The 22,318-nt window shown below is 63.8% G+C and overlaps 2 protein-coding genes across 4 annotated transcripts; both read right to left on the bottom strand.

Annotated features, from left to right (window-relative positions):
• VPS28 (VPS28, ESCRT-I subunit) lies at positions 4,252-9,388 on the bottom strand. Its single transcript, XM_001927458.5, has 9 exons — positions 9,292-9,388; positions 7,116-7,182; positions 6,511-6,539; positions 6,382-6,419; positions 6,069-6,158; positions 5,300-5,405; positions 5,095-5,196; positions 4,733-4,786; positions 4,252-4,655 (listed from the first exon to the last, which is right to left on the bottom strand). The coding sequence occupies exons 2-9, from the start codon at positions 7,150-7,152 to the stop codon at positions 4,446-4,448; spliced, it is 666 nt and encodes a 221-aa protein (XP_001927493.1). The 5' UTR covers positions 7,153-7,182; positions 9,292-9,388; the 3' UTR covers positions 4,252-4,445.
• On the bottom strand, positions 10,541-22,298 carry TONSL (tonsoku like, DNA repair protein). Of its 3 annotated transcripts, none has more exons than XR_001307944.2 (26): positions 22,192-22,298; positions 21,996-22,091; positions 21,665-21,807; positions 20,966-21,149; positions 20,559-20,688; positions 20,058-20,229; positions 19,828-19,942; positions 19,256-19,401; positions 19,009-19,161; positions 18,698-18,823; positions 18,392-18,590; positions 17,354-17,424; positions 17,170-17,259; positions 16,893-16,965; positions 16,645-16,808; positions 16,436-16,559; positions 15,587-16,338; positions 15,412-15,485; positions 14,857-15,010; positions 14,692-14,770; positions 14,028-14,329; positions 13,710-13,881; positions 12,842-13,017; positions 12,376-12,445; positions 11,946-12,079; positions 10,541-10,796 (listed from the first exon to the last, which is right to left on the bottom strand). XR_001307944.2 is itself a non-coding variant. In XM_013996402.2 (26 exons), the coding sequence occupies exons 1-26, from the start codon at positions 22,214-22,216 to the stop codon at positions 10,603-10,605; spliced, it is 4,122 nt and encodes a 1,373-aa protein (XP_013851856.1). In that variant the 5' UTR covers positions 22,217-22,298; the 3' UTR covers positions 10,541-10,602. The 3 variants fall into 3 exon arrangements, 2 of the variants coding, with proteins under 2 accessions (XP_013851856.1, XP_005662868.2); XM_013996402.2 differs by having other exon boundaries at positions 12,376-12,449; XM_005662811.3 differs by lacking the exons at positions 20,966-21,149; positions 21,665-21,807 and having other exon boundaries at positions 12,376-12,449.

Raw genomic sequence — 22,318 nt, 5'->3', positions numbered from 1 at the left:
GACACGGAATGGGTTTGTGCTCAGGAGGCCCCTGCAGAGTCCTGCTCAGTCTCCCCGCCCCCACCTTGGGAGGCATCTCAGTCTTGAGGAGAACAGGTGTTAGGTAAGTGCAGGAATGGCACTTTGCATCCAGGAGTTAAGTACAAACTCTGCAGGGGTACTCGGTTTGGGGACTCGAATTCAGTCTGGGTGTCGCTACCTATGGCCCTTTCTCTAGGGGCTGCTCCCAAGCCACGGGGCCTGGGACAAAGGTCCCAGGCTGCTGTCCAGGGCCTCCCAGCTCGGGCAGCTTAGATGCCCCAGAGCCTTTGAGCTCTTCCTCCGGTGGGGATGAGGGGCCCTCTCCACTGGGGTCCCTGGATGAGGTCTCCATGCTGGGGTGGGCTGGAGTCTGAGGGGGGCTAAAGTCCTGCTGGGTCCTGCTCCTCCTCCAGGGGAAGTTCCCCAAGAAATGGCTAAACAGGAGCCCAAGCCCCCCCCACCACTCAGTGAGGGGCCGCCAGGCTCCAGGCCCGGCCCTGCCCTTCCTTGCTGGTTCCCACTCTGGCCTTTGAACGCCTAGGCCTTATCTCTGCCTTGTTGGCAGTCTGGGGAAAGGGGCCCCATGGAACACCCTGTTCAGCCTTCAGGGCCGCCTTGCCTTCCACACCTGGCTCCACACAGACCCTTGGCCCTGACCCTGCAGGGTGTGGCTGCAGTGGGGGAGGAGAGGCTCCAGGGAGCGGACCCTAGGCCCTGAGGACTCTGCCCCCATTGTCCTGTGGCATCAGGCTGAGGACAGTGTCCTGGGCTTGGGTTCAGGTGCGGCTGGATGGCCCTGCAGTGTGACATTGGTGGGTCTTAAAGGGATGTTGGGGAAGCGGGGGATGGGAAGAGTTGTCAGGGGTTCAGAGGATTCCTGGACCCCTGGTCCATGAGGAGGTTAAGCCAGAAAGACTTGGCCACCCCCTGTCCCCCCAGCTGTGACATCTGTGGGCCAGACTGCCTGTTTCCTAGCCCATCTTGCCAGGACCTTTGGGCCGGCGAGAGCTGGAGCTGGGGACCAGGCCACCGCTTCAGCTCTTCCTCTGCTCAAGGCCCCGTTATCTGCTGGGGAAAGGTCTCAGCCCAGCCATTCAGCCGGCCTTGCCAGGTCCCCTGCTGGAGGCCTGACCCATGGCTGGCATGCCCTGAGGCTTCAGAACATCTGTGCTGGCCCACACTTCTCTGCTGATGGCCCCCCACCCTATGCCCTCCTTCCCAGCCCAGAGCAGCTGTGGAGAGCACTGCCGACTCCCCTGCATGTCTGCCTGGCTCCTGCCTGCACACTGCAGCTGCTCCTGTCTAAAAACAGACGCCCACTGCTGGTGGGAATGTAAGCTGGTACAACCACTATGGAGAGCAGTATGGAGATACCTTAGGAAACCCGTACATAGAATGACCATATGACCCAGCAATCCCACTCTTGGGCATATATCTGGACAAAACTTTCCTTAAAAAAGATGCATGCACCACATGTTCATTGCAGCTCTATTCACAATAGCCAAGACATAGAAACAACCCAGATGTCCATCGACAGATGTTTGGGTTAGGAAGATGTGGTATGTATACACAGTGGAATACTACTCAGCCATAAAAAATGAAATGCCATTTGCAGCAACATGGATGGAACTAGAGACTCTCATAGTGTGAAGTCAGAAAGAGAAAGACGAATACCATATGATCTCACTTCTACCTGGAATTTAATATAAGGTGCAAATGAACCTTTCCACAGAAAAGAAAATCATGGATTTAGAGAATAGACTTGTGGTTGCCAAGGGGGAGGAGGAGGGAGTGGGATGGACTGGGAGTCTGGGGTCAATAGACGCAAACTGTTGCCTTTGGAATGGATGAGCAATGAGATCCTGCTGTGTAGCACTGGGAACTATGTCTAGTCACTTATGATGGAGCCTGATAATGGGGGAAAATAGAATGTGTACATGTGTGTAACTGGGTCACCATGCTGTATGGTGGGAAAAAAATTGTGTTGGGGAAATAACTATTTAAAAATAATAATAACAACAAAAAAAAAGGAGTTCCCGTTGTGGCGCAGTGGTTAATGAATCCGACTAGGAACCAGAAGGTTGAGGGTTCGATCCCTGCCCTTGCTCAGTGGGTTAATGATCTGGTGTTGCCGTGAGCTGTGGTGTAGGTCGAAGACGCGGCTCGGATCCCGCGTTGCTGTGGCTCTGGCGTAAGCCTGTGGCTACAGCTCCGATTGGACCCCTAGCCTGGGAACCTCCATATGCCGCGGGAGTGGCCCAAAGAGATGGCAAAAAGACAAAAAACAAAAACAAAAACAAAAAAAATAATAAAAAAAAAACAGATGCCCATGTCAGAGTTCCCATTGTGGCTCTGTGAGTTAAGAACCCAACACAGTGTCTGTGAGGATGCGGGTATGATTCCTGGCTCGCTCGGTAGGTTAAGGATCCTGCATAGCTGCAAGCTGTGGCATAGATCCCGGATGCGATTCAGATCCCGAGTGGCTGCGGCTGTGGTGCAGGCTGACAGCTGCAGGTCTGATTCACCCCTCGCCCAGGAACCCCCATATGCCACAGGTGTGGGCTGCCGTAAAAGGAAACCACGACAGACACTTGTGTTCGCAGTGGCGAGTCACAGCGGCCAAAAGCGGGTCAGTGGGTGAATGTGGATAAATACAACGTGGTCTGTCCACACGATGGGGTACTCCTCAGCTGTGAGAAGGAAACCCTGGAGTTCCTCTTGGGGCTCAGCAGGTTAAGAGCTGCACCAGTATCCATGAGGGTGCAGGTTCGATCCCTGGCCTCACTCAGTGAGTTAAGGATGCTGCGTTGCCATGAGCTGTGGTTGCCGATGTGGCTCAGATCTGGCGTGGCTGTGGCTGTGGTGTAGGCCGGCAGCTGGAGCTCTGACTGGACCCCTAGCCTGGGAATTTCCATGTGCCCCGGGTGCAGTTCTAAAAAGCAAAAAGAGAAAAAGGAAGGAAGGCAATTCTCTCAGATGCTATAACGTGGTACATGAACCTCGAAGGAAATGCTGAGTGAAAAGTGCCAGTCACAAAAGAACAAATTCTGGATGATTCTACTTGTAGGAAGCACTTACCATCATCACAGCCTCAAAGTAGGGAGTCGCGTGGCAGGTGCCCTTGACAGTGCCCTGGGCCATCCGAGAGCCAAAGCCACACGTGCATGCACAGCTCCTGCTCCCCAGGGGAGTGCATTCCAATAGGAGTTCCTCCAGCCTCCAGGAGCAGCCTGGGCTCAAGCCTGGTGCAATTCTGGGGTTCTCACTCTCCACCCCCGATCCAGCCCAGCCGTGAATGCCATGGGCGCAGCACCCGGCACAGTCCACACCTGCCTCCCGCGTTCCCCAGCAGGAGCTGTCTCCGCTCTCTCCACTAAAACAGCGCTGCGCTGAGCCCCTTGCCAGCACCCAGAGCTTCCGGGTACGGTGCTGAGCCTTTCCCCCAGCTCCCCTCCTCTCCCTTCCCCGGGGAACCCGGCTCACTCCTCGTCCTTCTGTCCAGTGCTGAGAGGCTGTCCCTGAACAGCACCACCAAGAATGAATGCCACCAGGAATTGCGCATGTCCCTTGTCCCAAGGCCACAGTGGCTAAGATGTGAACCGCCCCATCTTGGAGCTGAGCCGTGGTCTCAGCTTGCTGTCTGTCCTGCAGGACGAGGACGTGAACGCTGCTGGCAGGGCTGCTTGCAGCACCAAAGGCAGTAGGCCTCCCGCAGGCACACAGCAAAGAGCAGCAAAGGAATTGGTGCTGCTTCCCCACCAGGCTTTGGGCAAGGCCAGCCCAGGAGCTCCTGCAGTGTCCACTGGCTGGGCCCTACTCCCGGCTAAGGGACACCCCCGGGGGGCGTGCAGGACAAACTGAGTTCCAGTGAGCCTCCGCACAAGCGCAGGCCCTGCTACAAAGGGTGAGGCTCTGCACTGAACCGCGTGTCCTCCCCAAGCCTGGGCGACGCAGCAGCCTCTGTGCCGAGCCAGCCGGTCCCTCCTCCCCTCTAAAGCTCTCAGCGGAGGTTGGGGAGGTAGGTGTGGTGGCCAGTTCAAGCCACATACACCTGGCCAGGGTGGAGGCTCGCTCCGCTTGCTCCCCTACAGGGAGGTGGCTGCCTAACACTGGTGCTCAGGCTCCTTGCTGGTGGACAGGCCATGCGCCCAGAGCCTGCGTGCTCCAGATGGCGGGAGCTCCCAGGCCCAGAGGGCAGATGACGGTGACGACGACGATGCAGGGCGGGCCTGGGGGAGAGCTGCCCTCAGCGGCAGGAGTCAGAGAGCATCTTTATTGTGGGGAGGGGGCTCCAGGTTCGAGACACCATGGACAGACACCTAGATGGGGCTGCTGTGGACAGCAGGGTACAGATGACCAGTGGGCGAGCAGGAACCACAAGGAAGGCTGTGCCCTGGCTGCACATCTGGGCAGGGAGGCTGGGCTCAGGCGTGCAGGAAGCGATTGAAGGCGTTGTAGGCCGATTCCAGGTCAAAGAGCATCTGGCGCACCTGGGAGTCGTCCAGCTCGTCCGAGGCCGACATGCCGCTCAGGGTCTGCAGCCACTGGCTGACCGTCTGGCGGCCCTCGAAGTCGGGAGGCAGGTGGCTCATGCGATGCATGGTCTCCATCAGCTCCCGCAGGTCCGGCTGGATCTGCGGAAACCAAGCTGGCTGAAGCTGGCCCCGCCCCGGCCGGCCGAGCCCCGCCCCGGCCCAGGTGGGAGCCCCACCTCGTCCATGGCGCGGATCTCCAGGCGCAGCTTGTCCATCACGGTGATGAAGAGCTGGGGGAGGCGTGTGTGTGAGAGACACAGACCCTCGGCAGAGAGCAGGGGTGGGAGAGCCCCTGCAGCCCCGCCCCGCCTCCTGCAGCCAGGGGGCTCCTCCATGCCCGCTGGGCCGCTCGGTGGGTCTGTCTGTGCACAGCAGTCCTGGGCCTGCCCACGCGGGCCTCAGGACCTCAGGACCTCAGGGCGGGGAGGGGCCTCAGGGCGACTTCCTGGACGCTGCCCAGAAGGACCCGCCCACCCTGTTTCCAGCTACAGGGTGAACCCATGCGGTGGCGGGGCGCTTGGCCCTGCCGAGTCCCCACCGAGACGACATCAGCGATGCAGCGGTTGAGGTTGCCCTTGTCGTCCTTGATGGTGATGGGCCGGTCCTCCTTGATCCTCTCCATGGCGAGCGGGCAGTCCAGCTGCAGGAGGGCACACGGTGCTAGGCCTGGCAGGGCTGCCGTGCCCCAGCCCAGCAGCACCCGCAGCTCCCCCGCCCCTCAGGCTGGAGAGCTGCTCACTCACACGGAACTTGCGGCAGAATTCATCAATGGAGCTGACTTCTGAGCCCTGAACCTGCCGGAAGGCAGCTTTGTACTGGACCAGGAGCCGGGAGCAGGCCGCAGTGTACCTAGGGGGAGGTCAGGCCACCGCCCTCAGCACAGGGCCAGCCCTGCCCTGGCATATCCTGCTTCCTCTTGGCCCTCCCAGGCACAGGGCAGCTGGCACGGAGGGCTGGGTGAGGGGCCAGAGATGGGCCAGCAGGGGGTGAGTCCCCCATTGGGTTTATATGAGAAAAGAACTCAGTAGAGGGGCGGGGGAGGCTAGTGGCCAAAACACGGCTGCCACACAGCACCAGGCCTGGACCGTGCAGACGGGCCCCAAGCCCAGGCAGGCCCGGCGTGCCGGCTCCCACGACAGCACAGCTCACAGTCCTACATGGCAGACCTGCTGTGCTGAACAGAGGCTCCAGAGACCTCCTGGGTGCCAGGCCTGGCTAGTGCCATCTCACAGACCAGCCACCCCGGCCCTCCAGCTTGCCTCCTAAGCCTTGACGCTCATGAGGCCCGGGCAGTAGGGCTGGGACCGAAGAACCCGGGACCAGGCCGCAGAGCTTGCCTTCCCCCTGCAACACCTGGGTACCGCCGTTGGGACTGCTAGCACCCCGGGGGCCCTCCTTGTGCTGGGTGGGCCTCAGACTCCCGCCTCGGCTTCCTACGGGGTCCCCCAGCCCTGGAGGGCAGAGACCAGCTTGCAAGGACAGGCGCTGGCAGAGGCGTGGCGGGGGGCTCACTCGTTGGGGGTGACGCAGTCCTTGATGTACGCCTTCTCCAGGGCCTGCATCGTCTTCACGACTGCAAACAGCTCGGCCATGTTGTCGTACCTGGGGAGGGTGGGTCTTTCAGACGCAGCCGCCCAGTCAGGGAAGCCGAGATCCCCAGCCCACGGGTACCAGGCCAGCCCAAGGTGCAGCCGAGGTGGCAGAGCTCTGAGTTTGGCTGCCACTCTTGCCCTGCCCCTGGCAGAGGCTTCTTAGGGATCATGTCCTGGGGCTGAGCCCGGGTCCTTCTGACCCTCCAGGGGGCGGGGCGGGGGGCTGCACTCACTTCTCCCGCTCACGGGCATTCTTGTACAGCTTCACCTCCTGTTGGGGAGACAGGACCCAGGGTGAGCCCGCAGCACTGGGGTGGGCACGCGCTGCTGGCCAACACCGCCAGGCGGGAGCCCCCACTCACCTCATACAGCTCCGGCTTGTTTCCAGGGGCTGTAACAGAATAGACAGAGGGCTGGCAGATGCTCACGAATGACAGCCTGGCGGGCCTTGCCACCGCCCTGGGCCCGGCCCCACTGCCCACCCTCCTAAAGCCTCCCCAGTGCTCTGTCCCAGAGAGCCCAGAGTGCGCTGGCGGAATTTCAATCTCAGCAGCCCCCTCGGGTCAGGGGAACCTGAGCAGAGAACATGCCTCTGGGTCCAGAGGGCAACACGCCAGGCCTGGTCCTCCGTCCTCCGTTTCTTGGCTACTCCCTCGATGGCTAAGCGACCACACCTTGCTCATGATGCACTGAAACACGTCTGTCACATGCTTTGTAACCTTCTCCCTGGCTTGGTGACTCCAGGATACCCAAGACCCCCTGAGGTTCCAGCTACACTAAAGCTGTCACTCTGTGTCTGGCTGACCCCAGCTGGAGGAGGTCTCTGGGTCCCTGGCCACTGCCTGAGGCCTGACAGGGGCAGGCAATGATGGTCCTGCGGTCCGCGGACACGATGCCCCCCAGCCTCTGCAGCAGAAGTTGAGAGCCTGGGCTCTGAGTCCCTGTGCCCAGCTTGGACCACACTCACCTCCCATGCCAGGAGTGGCTGGGATCCCGTGAAACATCCTGCAGGCTCAGGTGGCCACAGCAGAGACCTGGGGAGCAGAGGCAGTGCTGACTCAAAGGTGACCCTAACACCCTTGGGTGCTGGGCCTCAGGAAGCGCTTCCCACCCTCAGCAGAAAGTGAGCACACAGGGCGCTGTGCCCATGCTGGGTACACCGGCCCTGCCCTGGAGGCAGCCAGGAGGAAGCAGGTGCAGGTGAGCATCTCAGGACAGCTGGGCAATGGGTGGGTGGGGGGCCTGCCCTGGAGCATATGGTCAGGGCAGGCCGCTCTAAGTCAGGTGACCAGGAAGAGGAAGAGGCTGCTGATGGACGACCTGGGGAAGAGCATCTGGCAGAGGGACCAGCACGTCAAATACGAGGTCTTTACACAGGAGTGAACCTGGAGGGACAAGTGGGGGTGGGGGGCTTTCTAAGCGAGAGGTGTCCCAGGGGATGAGGACAGAGAGGCGAGGGGATCACAGTGGGTTAAGGATCCGGCATTGTCACCGCAACAGCTCAGGTTGATGCTGCGGCATGGGTTTGATCCCTGGCCCAAGAACTTCCATGTGCTGGGGGTGCAGCAAAAAAAAAAAAAAAAAAAAAAAAAGGCACAGCTCTCAAGGGTCAGGAGGAGGAGTCTGGGTTTTCCCAACACAGCCAGCTGTAAAGTCAAAGATAAGTTCTTGAGGGGCAGAGGGCTGAGCAGAGAAGAAGCAGGACACCCCTGCACAACCAGGAAGTTGAGGCTCTTGTTGGGGACAATTCCAGACATGTTTCGCAGGTGGACCCACCAGATCCAGTGAAGAATACGAAACGGGGTTTAGATTTAAATTACTCAAGAATGATGCTCTTGGAGTTCCCTGTTGGCTTAGCAGGTTAAGTATCTGGCATTGTCACTGCTGTGACACGGGTCCCATCCTTGACCTGGGAACTTGTTCTTTTCTTTTTTTCCGTCTTTAAGGCCACACCCTCGGCATATGGAAGTCCCCAGGCTAGGGGCCAAATCGGAGCTGTAGCTGCCGGCCTACACCAGAGCCACAGCAACGCAGGATCCTTAACCCACTGAGCAAAGCCAGGGGTCGCACCCAAAACCTCATGGTTACCAGACTGTCTGATTCGTTTCCTATGCGCCACAATGGGAACTCCCTTCTTTTGCTTTGTAGGGCCGCATCCATGGTGTATGGAAGTTCCCAGGTTAGGGGTCGAACAGGAGCTACAGCTGTCGGCCGACACCACAGCCACACGGGATTAGAGCCGAGTCAGCAACCTACACCAGGGCTCACAGCAACGCCGGATCACTGATGGAGGCCAGGGATTGAACCCGCATCCTTATGGATACTAGTCGGATTCGTTTCTGCAGCGCCACAATGGGAACTCCAACCTGGGAACTTCTGCATGCCCCAGTCACCGCCAAAACCAAACCAAACCAAACCACCCTAATTTTTGGCCAAGGGCACCATGACAGTAAAGAGAATTGAGATGGAGACGGTGAACAAGGTAGGTTTGGGGAGCAAGTGGGTGCAGGGAGTTTGCATGCGTTAGGTTTGAGAGGCTCCGGAGAGGTTGTCGATGCAGCTGGAGGTCAGGGGAGAAGCCCAGCGGGGCTGAGCCAATGACACCGAGCGGGTGGATGGCGTCACACAGGGGATGGCTACGGGTGAATGGAGTAGGAGAGAAAGCCGCCCAGTGGAGCCCTGGGCACCCCGGCGTGCGGAGGCTGGGCAGCGGGCAGGCCGGGTAAGGGCTGCGAAAGCGGATGCAATTACAAGACCCCCACGGGGGTGGGCTGGGGACGCAGAGACCGCCGGGCAAAACTCCCGCAGCATCCGAGATGTTGAAAGGAAAAGAGGAATGAAAGGACCGTCGGTGGCCCCACAGCAGGACTACATTCAGCCGGGAAAACGGATCTCTTCGCGACAAGCGAGCACTCGGCCAAATCCCACCAGCCGGCGCGAGCCAGAAAAGCGGGCTTCTAGGGGCGGCCCGGTGTGTGCGTGTGCGACGGCTCTCGGGCTGCTACCGCGTCCGGGCCAGCCCCGGGGAAACCGAGGACGGCCCCGGGACCCCAGGACGGGGAGCGAGGAGTGCCCTTCGCGGCGTGCCGACGCCCGCGGACCCCGGCCAGAGTCGCCGCTCCCCCTCCCGCCGGCCCCGGTACCTGAGCGGCCTCGCGGGTCGCGGAGATGAGGCGGGGCGCGGCGCTCCCTGACGTCTGCGCCTGCGCGAGGCCGGCCGCTCGCGTCTGCGCCTGCGCACGGAGCCAGCCCCGCCCCGCCGGGGATACAGCCCGCGGGGGCCGAGCGAGCCCGGCCGTAGAGACACGGGGAGCGCGCGGAAGCCTGTTTCTCCGCAGGGCTTCTAAGCGGGCAGCTCTGCCCTTGAAACCACAGAAACTGGTGATCACTAGAACACTGTGATCTTCTTTTACAGTATAAAATCCCATCCACTTGTAACCTGCCTTCCCCGGTCAAAGCTGTTTAACTGTTGCTTGGAAAACTTGCACGTTCTAAAAAAGGTTTACTCTGAGCTGTTCTTCAGGAACGGGGAGCAAACTGCGTCCAATTTGAGTTCAGGCCATTTTGGACCGGTTGGGACCACTGACCCTAAAACTGGGCGCGCACAGGTGTCTGACGACCTTTTGTCAGAAGGCCCAGAACGCCACCCTCACATTTGGGTGAGCCACCCCAGTTTTTTTCTTCTTAGGGTCACACCCGGGCATATGGAGGTTCCCAGGCCAGAGGTTGAAATAGGAGCTATGGCTGCCGGCCTACACCACAGCCACAGGTACAGCAGTGTGAGATCTGAGCCACTTCTGCGACCTACACCACAGCTCACAGCAATGCCAGATCCTTAACCCACTGAATGATGCCAGGGATTGAACCCTAGTCCTCATGGATGCTGGTGGGGTTCACTACTGTTGAACCACCACGGTAACTTCAGACCACACTGCTGATGCTTTTTTTTTTTTTTTTTTGCTTTTTAGGGCAGTACCCGTGGCACATGGAGGTTCCCAGGCTAGGTGTCTATACCAAGCTATAGCTGCTGGCTTACAGCCTACACCACAGCTCATGGCAATGCTGGATCCTTAACCCACTGAGCGAGGCCAGGGGTTGAACTGGCATCCTCATGGTTCCTAGGATTCCTTTCCGCTGTGCCACGATGGGAACTTCCACTCTGCTTCTTTATCCCCTAAGTACCCCCAAGCCCCTAGCTCTGAAGGAAGTAGATCTGAGACCTGTTCTCCCATCTCCTGGCTTGGCTGCCTTGTGAATAATCCTTTGTCTGCTGCAAACCTTGGTGTCTCAGCGTTTGGCTGTGTGTTGGGCAAATGTTCTGTAATGCCCTCAATTCCAGAAGCCTTGAGCTTCCCTCCAAGCCCTGCCTTTGCCTTCAGCCTGGCACAAGCCTTCTAGGCAGCTGCATTCCTTTATTAGGAGCTGGGGGTGGGGTGGGGCATGGCGCTGGCCTGTCAGAGGCGCCTGAAGAAGAGCTTGGGGCCTTGGTCCAGGGTGCATGCTTTGGGTCCCAGCCGGCTGGGCAGCAGCTGGTGCGCGGCATCCCGGTCCTCAGCGGAGAGGCGTCTGCTGCACAGCTGCAGCTCCTGCAGCTGCACCGCCACCTGGTCCCAGAGGCCCAGGCCCAGGGGGCCCTGGACAGCACAGCCTGCAGGGAGAGGCAGGAATAGGCCTCCAGGAGCTGCTTCCTGAAGGGTGGAGCTGGGCGAGCCCCAAGGGAGCTGGGGGTGTTCAGAGCGGGCCCCATGGGACACCCAAGCCCGTGTTCTTTGCTCTGTACCAATGTGGCCGTCTTTCTCCGAGGCCCCGAGGGCTGCAGTGAGGTTGACTGCGTGAGTAAAGCCCAAGAGAGGCCCCATGATTCTCTTGGAAGGAGGGTGCTCTCCCAGAGGGGCTGCCTAGCCCTGTGGGCTCCTTCCGCAGCCAGTGTCCAGCCAGAGGGGCACTGGCTAAACACTGCGTCACATCTGTGTGTCAGATGATGCCTGCGTCTCACAGTCCATAAAACAGACCCAGTGGGGGCCCTGTGAGTCTCAGGACGCTGAGCTGCCGGAGCTCCGTCTTCGGGAGACCAGAGAGACCCAGCAGGCTCAGGACCCAGGGAGCTCAGTGAGAGGGGGCAGGTGCCAGGAGGCCAGACGTGTGGGGAGTAACCCTGGAGTGCAGGTCTCCGGCTGGCCAGCCTTTGGGGGCACCTTCCTGGAGGAGCCTGTCGGTTCCTCGGGGTGGGCTGGGCAGCAGGGGCTCCCTGTACGCATGCCCACTCCCGGTGCCTGTCTTTCCAGGGGGCAAAGCCTGGTCTCCTCTGCCCAGGCCCCAAGCAGGATGGGCCAGGCTGCAGGGTGGGCAGGTTACCACACGCACCTGCCCAGGTCACCCTCAAGACAGCTGTGGCAGGTGCCCAGCCTGCACATGGGCAGAATGAGAACCTGTGGAACCACAGGCCGGGCAGATGGGGTCCAAGCAGCCCCAGTGGGAAGTGGGAGCGTCCTGTGGAGGCAGCTGCTGCCACTCTAACCTTGAGCCCCCTCCGTGCGGACAAGAGGAACGAGGGAGCCCTGTGGCAGGGCTCCCCTGGCCGAGGTCTGAGGGCCCCGGGCTCCCCCTGCCTCAGGGTCAGGGGCTAGACTCACACCCGCTTCAGCACACTATCCCCCCAGGTAGCCTCAGGGGGCCGCCCACCCTTGCTATCTCGCTGGTGGCAGTGACAGCCTCCCTAGAGGAGGCACGTGGGCCTGAGGCAGGTCCCCGAGGAAAGAGCTGTGTCACCAGCCCCCCTGTATCACGCCTGGCTCACCTGACAGGCCCAGGAAGCTGAGGCCTTGGGGCCGTTCCTGGAGGGCAGACAGGAGCTCCTCCAGGCCGGCTCGGCTGACCTTGGGGTTGGCGGACAGATCCAGTGAGACCAGCGAGGGGCACAGAGGGAGACACCTGAGAACAGGGGAGAATTGAGGGGGGCTTCCATCACTGGGGAGGCTGCGCAGTGAACCTATAGCTCTGGGGGTGGTGGGGGCAGGCCCACTGGGCTTTGCCCCCAGCCTGGCATGGGCGTCTCTGACACACCTGAGCCAGCTGAGGCTGCAGGGCCAAGAGAAGAGGGCCCTTGTGAGGGCGGCTGCACAAAGGTGACAGGAAAGGACGTAGGAGAGGGAGTTGGGGCGGGGGGACGTGAGCGCCAGCCAGGCCCAGGGCCCCGCAGGACGGGGCGGCCGAGCCGGCAGCGTTACCTGCTCAGTTCTCTCACTGCCTGGTCGTCCAGGTGATTTGCCGACAGGCTCAGATGCTCCAGGGTGCAGCCTTCCTGGACAGCAGAGGCCAAGGGGAGCGGACCCACTGGGGCACCGGCCTCCCTCTTCCCTGTACAGCCCCGCCCCGCCCGCCAGAGGCCAGATGCCTTCCCTCCTCCTTGAGAACTGGCCAAAGACCGCCTGACCCCCAAAGCACCAGAGGGGAGCAGTGTCCCCTCCCAGGAAATGCCTCTCCCCTGGGTGTAACACTCTTCCAGCCCTGCCTGGAAGAGCCCCTAGGCGCAGGGGATGTCACCCTGGGTCCCGGGAGCCCTTCCTGCTGGCCAGGAAGCCGCAGCCCAAGACAGGCAGGTCTACACAAAGCGTGCCCACCCTGCTCTTTGCAATCCCCTTCTCTGGGTTGCCCAAGCTCCCTCCGGCTTGGTGTCCCTCCTTGACCACGTACCTCGGTCAGGTATCTGAGCACGGGCTCCAGGAGGCCTGGGTTGCCCTTGCTGGCCGCCACAGCGCTCAGCTCCAGGCGCAGGAGGGTGTGGGCGGGCAGGCTGCGCAGGGCCTGGGCCAGGGCGGTGGCGCCCAGGAAGTTGTAGGACAGGGACAGGGTCTGCAGGCACTTGGCATCTGCAGCGAAGGCCAGAAGGCCTGTCAGCCCCACACAGCCAGCTCCCTGAGTGCCGCTGCAGAGCCCTGGCCCAGACCCTCGGGTCAGCGGCCTGCGATGGTGCACAGGGCAGCCGGCTGCAGAGGAGCAGGATCGGCACGGAGCTCAGCTTCCCCCCCCCCCCCGTTTCTGGGTCCTTCTCTACCTGCCCCCACTCGTGACAGGACGGCCCTGGCCACCTGAGACAGACCTTGACTGGAATGTCCACAGTGGGGTGGGGCCGAGTAACGCACCGCCTGCTGCCGGAGCCCAGCCCCCTGTCCCCGCTGCTGCCCTCACAGCTCTGAGCCCCGCGTCTGAGCTCACGCCTCTGGGAAAACCCCGAGAGGACTCCTTTCCAGCCTCGGAGTACTGGGTCTCATGGCCCCAGAGGGCTTGCGCTGGAACCACCGCAGGCAGACAGGACACTCAGAGCTAGTGAGCACAGTGGGACCAAGGCTTTGGCCCGCAGTGTGGGTGGGAGTGGAGGTGGGTCCCCGGGGGCGGCCCAGGCCGGGCAAGCGCCAGAATCCCTCTGAGCCCAGACAGGTCCGGCACTGCACGGCCACCAACATGCTCCCGAGGCTGGGCTAGCACCCCAGGAGCCCCACATGTGCCCTCTGATGGTGACCGGAACCCTGGGGCCCAGGGGTGGCCGGGCCTGGCAGCTTACCTTGGAAGGCACTGCCCAGGGCCGCTTGGTGGTTCAGGAAGAAGCTGGGGCCAAAGCCACAGGCCTGGAGGTGCAGGGCGCTGAGCAAGGGGCAGGCCTGCAGGATGGAGGCCAGGGCCAGGCCACAGCCATCCCCCAGGGGGTTCATGCTTAAGTCCAGCTCCTCCAAGTTCTGTGGAAGACACGGGTCCCCCAGAGTCTGGTCTCCTGGCCACCCCAGAGCTGGCACCAGCCAGTGCTTGTCCCACCCAACGGTGGGCTGAACCTGCAAGTTCGGCTGCTCCCCTGGAACCAGCCCACGGCTCCCTGTGCGCCTACCTGCAAGGCAGCCTGCCCGGGGAGGCCTGCAGCAAGCTGGCGCAGGCCTTCAGGGCCCAGGTGGTTGGAGGAGAGGTCAAGGAGGGTCAGGCCGGGCAGAGTGTCCAGGGCAGCCAGCAGCTCAGCCACACACCCGTCCCCCAGCCGGTTCCCTGCCAGGCGCAGTTCCCGGAGAGCCGAGTGCAGCTTCAGGGCCCGCAGCAGCGGGGTGAGCTGGGCCTGGCGCAGGGCCAGGGAGCAGGCGCTGAAAGAAGGGCCGGAGCCCTGGTGCTCCATGACCTGTAGCACCTGCTGATGCTCCCCTGGAGAGGGACGTGGTGTCACCAGGACCAGAGGCATCATGGGAGGCAAACCGGGTGGCCCCCTCACTCACAAGCCCTGGAGCAGCCACCAAAGGTGCTGCAGAGCCCTCTCCCGCAAGCCTGTGGACCCAGAGCCACGCGAGCCACGGTGCAGCCGGCTGGGGACGAGGCCTTCTCTCCTGTCCCCTCCCACTGCCTACACGAGAGGCCACCAGGCAGGGAAGGAAAACCCGAGGACGGGCGTGTCGGGGGGACCTTGGTGAATACCCAGCGTCCCGGGACGCGAGGCCGGCAGACCTGAGATGGGCGCAGCAGGTGAAGCCCTTCTGCCAAGGCCGCCGCAGGGCCTCCTGGGCCCTTACCTTGCTCCAGGCTCTGGCACGCCCTCCGGTAGCGGTCCGTCAGTGGGGGCAGATCCCAGGAGGTCACCTCAGCCGACACCTGCAAAGCACCCGTGGGATACAGCTCCGGGGGCACCCAGTGCTGGCCAATGCCCTGCACTCGGGACCCTGGCCCCGGCCACTCACCTCCTCGTTGCTCTGCAGCACAGCCGGGATGGGGTCCTGTGGTGCCAGCAGGGCCCCCTCTTTTTGCAGGCTCAGCCGGGGCAACAGACCGCAAGCCTGGTAGTAACGCTGGGCAGCCTGTTCAGCCAGCCAGGCCACGGAGTGGGCCTCCTGGCTGTGGGGACAGAGGCGGGGCTGAGTCCTGGACCGGCCGGGACCTTTACCCCCAGAGGAGAGGCCCCTGGAGTCCCGCTGCCCCTGTTCTGGGTCTACAGCCCCCTGGCCAGGCCAGTGCCCCTGCACACCTCTGGCTCCTCGGGGCCCTTTGTAGGGGCTGCAGGGCCTGACCTGCCCACTCCAGGACTCTGCTTATGCTGGCGCAGGCCCCTGACCTTGGCCTGCGGCCTCGCCCTGGCTACAGGCCCACCAGCGACAGGACAGCAAATCAGGTGAGCTCTCATCACATGTCCCACCGGACCCGCAACAGTGAGAGTCCCCTCTGCCGCCTTCTGCCACCCCCGGCAAGGAGCCCACAGAGGCGCAGAGGGAGCCGGGGCTGGGAGAAGGCGGCCTCACCTGAGCGGGACGGGGACGAGGAAGAGACTGTCCTGAACTCGAACTCGAACTCGGATGGGAGGCAGGCCCTGACCCTGGGGGCGGGGAGGAACGGGCTGAGGCAGAGAAGACAGAGCCCCCGTCCCCACCGACCCCGAGCCAGGGAGCCGGCTCTGCTGCAGGCCTGCGAGCTCACCGAGGCCTGGCCTGCTGCGGGGTTCTCCCCACCGGACACCGTGGCCCCGGGGGCCTCCTGGCTCCGTGGGGGCTCTGTGGCTGAGCTGCGGTCTCCTTCTGCCGTGGCCGGTGTGCTCCAGCCCTTGAGATGAGGCAGCCGGCTCTGCCTGGCCCGGGCCTGGGGCCTGCTAGGACTTGAGCTGCCACCTGAGCCTGAGGCCCTGAGTCGGCTGCTGCCCTCACTGCTCTGGGGGTGAGGCGGGCGGCTGCCCCGGCGGCTGTGGGTCAGTGGCAAGTCGTCCTCCAGCCAGTCCCCAGCCAAGCACTCCTCCGGGACGAGGGCCGACTGGAGGGTAGGGGCCACACTAGGGCCCCGAGGGGGGCTGAGACCCAGACCGCAGCTCTGGGCACTGCCACCGCCCTGCACAGCTGCCCGGTGGGCAGCCCAGCCAGCACCCGCTGTGGCTGTCTCTCTGTCATCAGCGGGGCCAGACGTCCATGCCTTGGCCGACTGTGCTGGGGCAGAGTGCCGGGGCCTCTTCTGGGCAGGCCGGGGTGGGCCTGTGCCATCCTCGCCCTCCGAGCTGCTACTGCTGGCCAGCTTGTGCCTGCTCCTCCGAGGCCTGGCCACAGCTGGCACCGCCAGCCCCTGTGAGACCGTGGCACTGGCCTGACAGGCTTCTGGGGGTTCCCGGCTTGACGGAGGAGAGGTTTCAGGATCAAAAGGACTGTTACTTGGGAGGGTCTGGGGAGCCAGAGAGCCGTGGGGAGCTATGGAGAGAGAGAACCCGCTGTGAGGCAGGGCCTGGCCCCATCCCCACCACCCAGGGCCTAGGGGGCGCTAGGGACAGAGGAGGTCCCCGCTTGCCTCGGCCGGAGGAGGCCGCCTGGAGCAGCCTCTCCATGGCAGCCACCTTCTCCCGCGTCTCGAGGTCCAGATCCTTGCGGTACAGCCTCTCCCACTGCTGCAGCGTCTCCAGCGGGCTGTGGCCCTGTGGGGCACCCAGCTGAGCAGGGCTGGCCAGGACGGTGCCACCGGCCACGGCCCAGGCCCACCTGGCCGGGGTCCACACTCACCTGCCTCGTTCGGAGGGTGACCGAGGCTCCCCGCTCAATGAGCAGCTCGGCCACCTCGAAGTGGCCACAGGTGAGGGCATCGTGCAGGGGAGTGATGCCCTCACAGCCCTGGCCTCCCGGGTCGTCCACTGCAGCCCCGTGGTCCAGCAGGAAGCGGACAATGTCTGTGGACCAGGGGACATGAACCAGCTCCCAGACCGTTCCGGGACCTGCCCGCCACACGCCAGCACCCCCGGTCCCGGGCTCACCCAGATGCCCATAGTTGCAGGCCTCATGCAGAGGTGTCCAACCACAGTAGTCCCGAGGGTTCAGGGGGTGGCCCTGTGACCAAGAACAGGGAAGAGGCTGGTGCTGAGGGCCCCACAGGTCGGTCCCTCAGCCCGGCGCCGGCCCAGGTCCCATCAGAGCGAGGCGGACAGGCACCGACCACGAGGCAGAGTCCTGGGGAAGGCCAGCTGCCAACACGCATCAGAGAGCCACCACCCGGCCTGCAGGGCAGCTGGCACGGGGGGTGGGCAGGCCCACCTGCCTCACGAGGTCCTGGACGCGGCCCAGCCGGCCCTCAATGCAGGCTCGGTGCAGGAGGGTCTCCCCCACGTCGTTGCGCCGGTTCCACTGTGGGCACAGTCACCCCAGGATGGGGGTGGAGGCGTAAGGGCCACACCGGCGAGCACAGAGGGCAGCCCCCCGCCCCCTGGCCCCCGCTCACCCGCCGGCCCAGGCAGCCCCGCAGTTCCTCGTCCTCTTCCAGCTGCTGCGACTGGCTGTCAGCCTCACTCTCTAGAACAGAGCCAAGCCCAGCACCCAGGTGAGCCAAGCCCGCGCCCAGCCCGGATGCAGAGGACACAGCCCTGACCTTTCTGGCCAGTGTGGGCTGGCCTCTAGCCTGCTCCTAGATCCTGCTCTGGGGCTCAGCCTCCCCGATCCCAGGCCTCTGCTGTCTCTTTCCTGGGAAGCATGGGTGTTGGGCCAGGTCAGGCCCCCCAACAATCGCTGGTCCCTTAGGCCCACGCACCCTCCTCCGGGCCTGCTCCCGGCCTTCCCTGCCGCCCGCGCTCTCCTATGGCCCTGCCCGGCCCCCGCTCTCTGCCCGACCCACTCCTCAGCCCTGCTCCTGCCGCCGCCTCCTCTGTGGGCTCCTCTTACTATGGCTGTCCACTGGACAGCGTCGCCTGCAGCACCTGCTTTGGTCCTCTGCCCGCCCTTCTGCGGTCCCTCCTTACAACCACACACAAGTGACACCCCACCGGGCACCCCCCAAGGCACAGCCAGAACCAAAGCCCCTCTGCCAGACCTCAGGGATAGGTTCCTGCCAGGCAGCCAGAGGCCAGCTGACCCCTGAACCTGCCCATCTGGCCCCACCTGCCCAGCCTACCCCTCACGTCTGCGTTGCCGAAGACTGGCCCCGCTGACCTCCGTGGACACCCGCCCGCCTCTCGAGGGCATCAGGAAGCGTGAGGCTGCCCTGCGGCGGCTCCTGCGGCCCCCTCCTCTCCCTCTCGCCCCCGCGGTGCCCATGTGGGGTCCTCCCCAGGCCAGACCCTGAGCCACCTCCCCTGGCAGACGCCCTCCTCCATCCGTCTCACTGGCACCGCTCACCCTTCCTGGGCCCGACCGCTCCCTCCAGCCACAAGCCCGCAGGCAGGCCCCACCCTCCCCAGCCCAGCCCGGGACCCAGCTCACGGTGGTGTCCCAGAGGGGACATCAGGGCGGCCAGCACGGTGGCCAAGGCAGCTCTGAGCCTCACCGCTCTCTGAGAGCACCACCTCCACGGCCTCCGGGATGTTTTCGTCCCCCTCGTCCTCGTCGTCCCCCTCGTCCTCGTCGTCCCCCTCATTCTCTTTGTCCTCGGCCACACTCAGCCCCTGCAGCCTGGCCTCAGTGTCAGGGGCCGCCTGGGGCTGCAGCCTCAGCTGCACCGTGTGGAGGTGCCGCAGGACTTGCCTCTGTGGAGCAGGGGACACAGAGCTCGGGGCCACGGGAGAGACGGGACGGGGGCAGGTGGGCTGGGGGGAAGCTGAGCATGCAGCCTCTTGGCGGGGGGTCCCCACACCTGCAGCCGGGGCTGCTGAGCCTGCTGGGCACAACGGAGAGCCTTCTGGAAGCATGGCGCCAGCAGCTCGTAGGCATCACCAGCCTCCTCACGGGACAGCGCGATGTTCAACCAGGTCTTGGCCTCCTGGGGGAGGAAGGATGCATTCGGAGGTTGCTGCCCAGTCATCGGCTGGCCCCAGCTCCCCGCTGCTGCCCACGTGAGACAGGAGGCCAACGGCCCCGGGAGGGAAGTGCCCGTGTGTGCTAGCCCTTGAGGTGCCCGTCCGGGGGACAGAGCCCTGGGCCCGGCTGGGCACCCGCGCCTCTCACCTCCAGAGCATTGCCGTCACGCAGCCTCAGCTCCTCCTGGTAGTGGTGCACAGCCTGGCGGGGATCCTTCATGTCCGCCATGGTGGCAGCCAGGGACACGTGGATGACAGCCAGCTCAGGCCCTGGCCTTCTCAGCAGTTCTGCCAACTGCAGCTGGGGAGGCAGCGACAGAAAGGCCAGGCCTACTTCACACGCACAGCCCGCAGCGCCCCCGCCCTGGCCTCCCATCACAAGCCAGGGGGCGCACCTGCTTCTGGTAGGCCTCGGCGGCCTTGGGGAAGTCGCCTGCCTTGGAGAACAGGTCCCCCAGCTGCTCACAGATGCTCATGGCGCTTTGCGGGTCATGACCCTCACACTCCTCCAGCTGCTGCTGCAGCTGGACCACCGCCAGCACTGCCGGAAAGAGCCTCGTGCTGGGTGGCAGGGGGCCTGACCCAGCCCTGCCACCTGCAAGCCCCAGCCTGCGCTGGCATGTGGGTCGGCAAGGAGGCTGGACGGGGGGGCGGAGCTGCCTCGAGAGGTCACCACAAGGACTGGGAAGGCTGATTAAGGACCGCTTAGGGCAGAGAAGGACTGGCAGCATGGGGACCCCGCTGACTGCCCCCTACCAGGCCCTGAGGCCACACGGACTGCCCGCACTCCCACCTCATCGCCCCCACCCCGACACCCTGAGAAGCTCCTCCCAACGAGGTGGGGGGGCCCCATGTGGCTGTTGTCACCTCCCAAAAGACACACGCCCAGGCCTCCTCTGCTGAAGGAGGAGGGGAACTTCCTACCCCCTTTGAGGGGTTCAGCCCCCAGGGTCCCCTTTAGGCTCACCATACTTGAGGGTCCGGCAGACCACTGCCTTCTGCAAAGGCTTCTGGGAGCCAAGCCTATAGGCCTTCTTCAAGGCTCTCTTGGCAGCCAAAAAATCCCCAAGGTCTTGGAGGACCTGGGGGGGGGGAAGGGGAGGGAGGCTCGCAGGCTTCCGAAGGCCGGCCACCCACCCCCACCCCCCCCACCCCACCCCGGGAGCTGGGCCCGGAGCTGCCGGGAACCACTGGCACCTGCGAGATGAGCACGCAGCACTCGCTCTCCATGAAGCCCTGCTTCAGGAGGCGTGCGCACTCCCGGGCCCCCTCCAGGCAGCGCATGGCATCGGAGTGCTGCCCCTGACGCCAGTGGATGGCTCCCAGGTTGTAGCGGGCGCGAAAGAGGTCCTCGTAGAGGTGGTTCTGCCTGTGGGTGGGGACAGGCCCTCGTGCTGAGGCACTTGGCTTTGGGACAGCAGGGTGGGCACCGGAAGTGCCGATGTGCAACCTCTGATGCCATTTGGGATCCCAGCCCCCACGAAGCAGAGCCTGCTCTGGCCCCAGCCTGAGGCACAGACGTGCCAGGCTTCTATGCTAATAGGAAACTGCCAGGGGCAGAGGTGTGAGGTCAGCCCAGCCCCTTGCCCCTCGCTCCTCACCCCTCACAGCAGGGTCTGGGAGCAGCCTAGGGGGCAGCAGCTGCTTCCTCCAGGAACGGGGCGCTCGGCTCCCTCTAGGGGTCAAGTGAGGCCTTACTCAGCAAGAAAGATGCTCTTCTTCAAGTAGGCGCTGCACAGGGCGGCCTGCCGCAGGCTCTCGAAGGTGAGGCCCAGGTTGAGGTAGAGTCGGGTTCTCATCTCACTCAGCTCCCGCTTGGCCAGTGTCCCTGGAAGACATGCCTCCAGACACTCAGCACCTCGGCCCGCTGGGGCTCGCCAGCCTTAGGCCCTATCCAGCCTCTCGTAGGCACCAGGGGCTCTGCTGCAGTGTGGAGGGACAAAGAGCAGAGGCAGCCAGACCCCAGGCGGGGAGGAGCACAGGCCAGGCGTCCCCTCAGGGGGGTCCTGCCACACAGGGCAGGCAGGCGCTGGGGCTGAAGCCTCCTCTCCCCGCGGAGTTCGGGAGGTAGAAGGTGGGGAGAGCCAGGTCCCAAGGGCAGTCACCCTGAAGCTTCTCATCCACGATAGCCAAGCTTTTCTCGAAGGCCGCCTGCGCCTGCAGCAAGGCGTCCTCTGTCTGCTGGTGGTCATAGATGTCCAAGTGAGTGCGGCCAATGGTGGCCCAGGCCCTCTGTTGTTCAGTGTGGTTGGACAGGGAACGTGCCAGGTCCAGGTAGTGGTGCTGGTGCTGGGGCACAGAATGACCCCTGTGAGCCAAGCCCCACCTCAAGCAACCCACGCCTTCCCCAACTCCAGGGGGACGCCTAGAAGAGCTCTCCACTCCCCAAGCCCCCAGAGTATGCCACACACACCCGTTATCTCTTTGCCAAGGGCTGCCTGTGGGGACGGTAGCACCCCGCTCCAACCAGCCAGAGTCATCACCGGGGAGATGAGTGGGAGTTAGGGGGGCTGCTGCAGCCCCAGAAGCCAGGGACTAGGCAGCTCTGTGTAGAAAAAGTCAGGATTCCAACCAGCCCACAAACTCAGCTCCAGAAATATGTTCACGAGGGCTTTCTGCGGCCCGGCTGTGGTGTACCCATCCAAAGACCAGGCTGCCGTCGCCTGGCACAGGGTTCTCTGAAGGTGATGCCCAATGGTAGCGTGTCCCCCTCTCCCCAGGGGCCTGGACGGTGGAGGCTGTACTCCCTCCTCAGAAACGGACCCTCGGGCAACGCGGGCCCAGGAGACGCGGCCTCCACTCACCTGCAGGGCCTCGGTGAAGTTCTCCATCTCCGCCAGCCGCTCCCCAATCTTGCGGTGGGCCACCGCGCAGCCCAGGGGGTCGCCGGCGGTCTCCAGGAGCTGCAGCTCTTGCTGGTGCTCTCGCAAGGCTTCGGCGTATCGGCCTGGGCGGGCGGGGCACGTTCCAGTCTGGCCGGACAGGGGGCCACGGGCCGCGAGGGCCAGTGGGGCAGCGACCGGCCCTGGGCGGCACACTGAGCAGGCCCCCGCCCTGCCGCCTCCCCACCTCCGGCCCCTGGCCCCCCGGTCCTCCCGACGCCCCCCTCTCAGTCCCGGACTCCACCCCACGCACCATGGCTGGCCAGGAGCTCCCCTAGCTGGTGACAGAGATTAGCCTCCTCCCGCAGCTGCCCGCTCCTCTGCGCCTTAGCCTTGGCCTTGCTCAGCTCTGCAAAAAGAAGGACGAGGCCTGGATGCGGAGCCCCCCTGCCCGGGAGAGCCAGGCCCGCTCCCGGCCCCTGCGCTCGGGCGCTCGGCAGGGAACTCACGGCGAAGCTCGCGGTCTAGACTCATATTCCGGCAGCGGCGCCAGGGGCTCCAGACTTCCCGCGTTCTCGCGCCTTGGCGGCGGTCCCTCCCACTGGGGCGCCGCGCGCAGGCCCAGTCGGGCCTGCG

The sequence above is a fragment of the Sus scrofa genome, chromosome 4 (genome assembly GCF_000003025.6).
Source record: "Sus scrofa isolate TJ Tabasco breed Duroc chromosome 4, Sscrofa11.1, whole genome shotgun sequence".
Lineage (NCBI taxonomy): Eukaryota > Metazoa > Chordata > Mammalia > Artiodactyla > Suidae > Sus > Sus scrofa.
The sequence above is the reverse complement of the archived record's forward strand: the minus strand, read 5'-3'. Positions and strand labels throughout refer to the sequence as shown.

What these genes read in the sequence shown, in the direction of transcription:
- TONSL (XM_013996402.2), bottom strand. Translation starts at nt 22,216, where the DNA reads ATGAGTCTAGACCGCGAGCTTCGCC. An exon ending in CTGCAACTATGGGCATCTGG is followed by an intron (nt 16,809 to 16,892) that starts GTGAGCCCGGGA and finishes CCTGGTCCACAG; the next exon opens with ACATTGTCCGCTTCCTGCTG. An exon ending in TGCTGCAGAGCAACGAGGAG is followed by an intron (nt 14,771 to 14,856) that starts GTGAGTGGCCGG and finishes GGTGCTTTGCAG; the next exon opens with GTGTCGGCTGAGGTGACCTC.
- VPS28 (XM_001927458.5), bottom strand. Translation starts at nt 7,152, where the DNA reads ATGTTTCACGGGATCCCAGCCACTCCTGGCATGGGAG. An exon ending in AGCCACTCCTGGCATGGGAG is followed by an intron (nt 6,540 to 7,115) that starts GTGAGTGTGGTC and finishes ATTCTGTTACAG; the next exon opens with CCCCTGGAAACAAGCCGGAG. An exon ending in GCATCGCTGATGTCGTCTCG is followed by an intron (nt 4,787 to 5,094) that starts GTGGGGACTCGG and finishes CGCCTCCCCCAG; the next exon opens with CTCTTCATCACCGTGATGGA.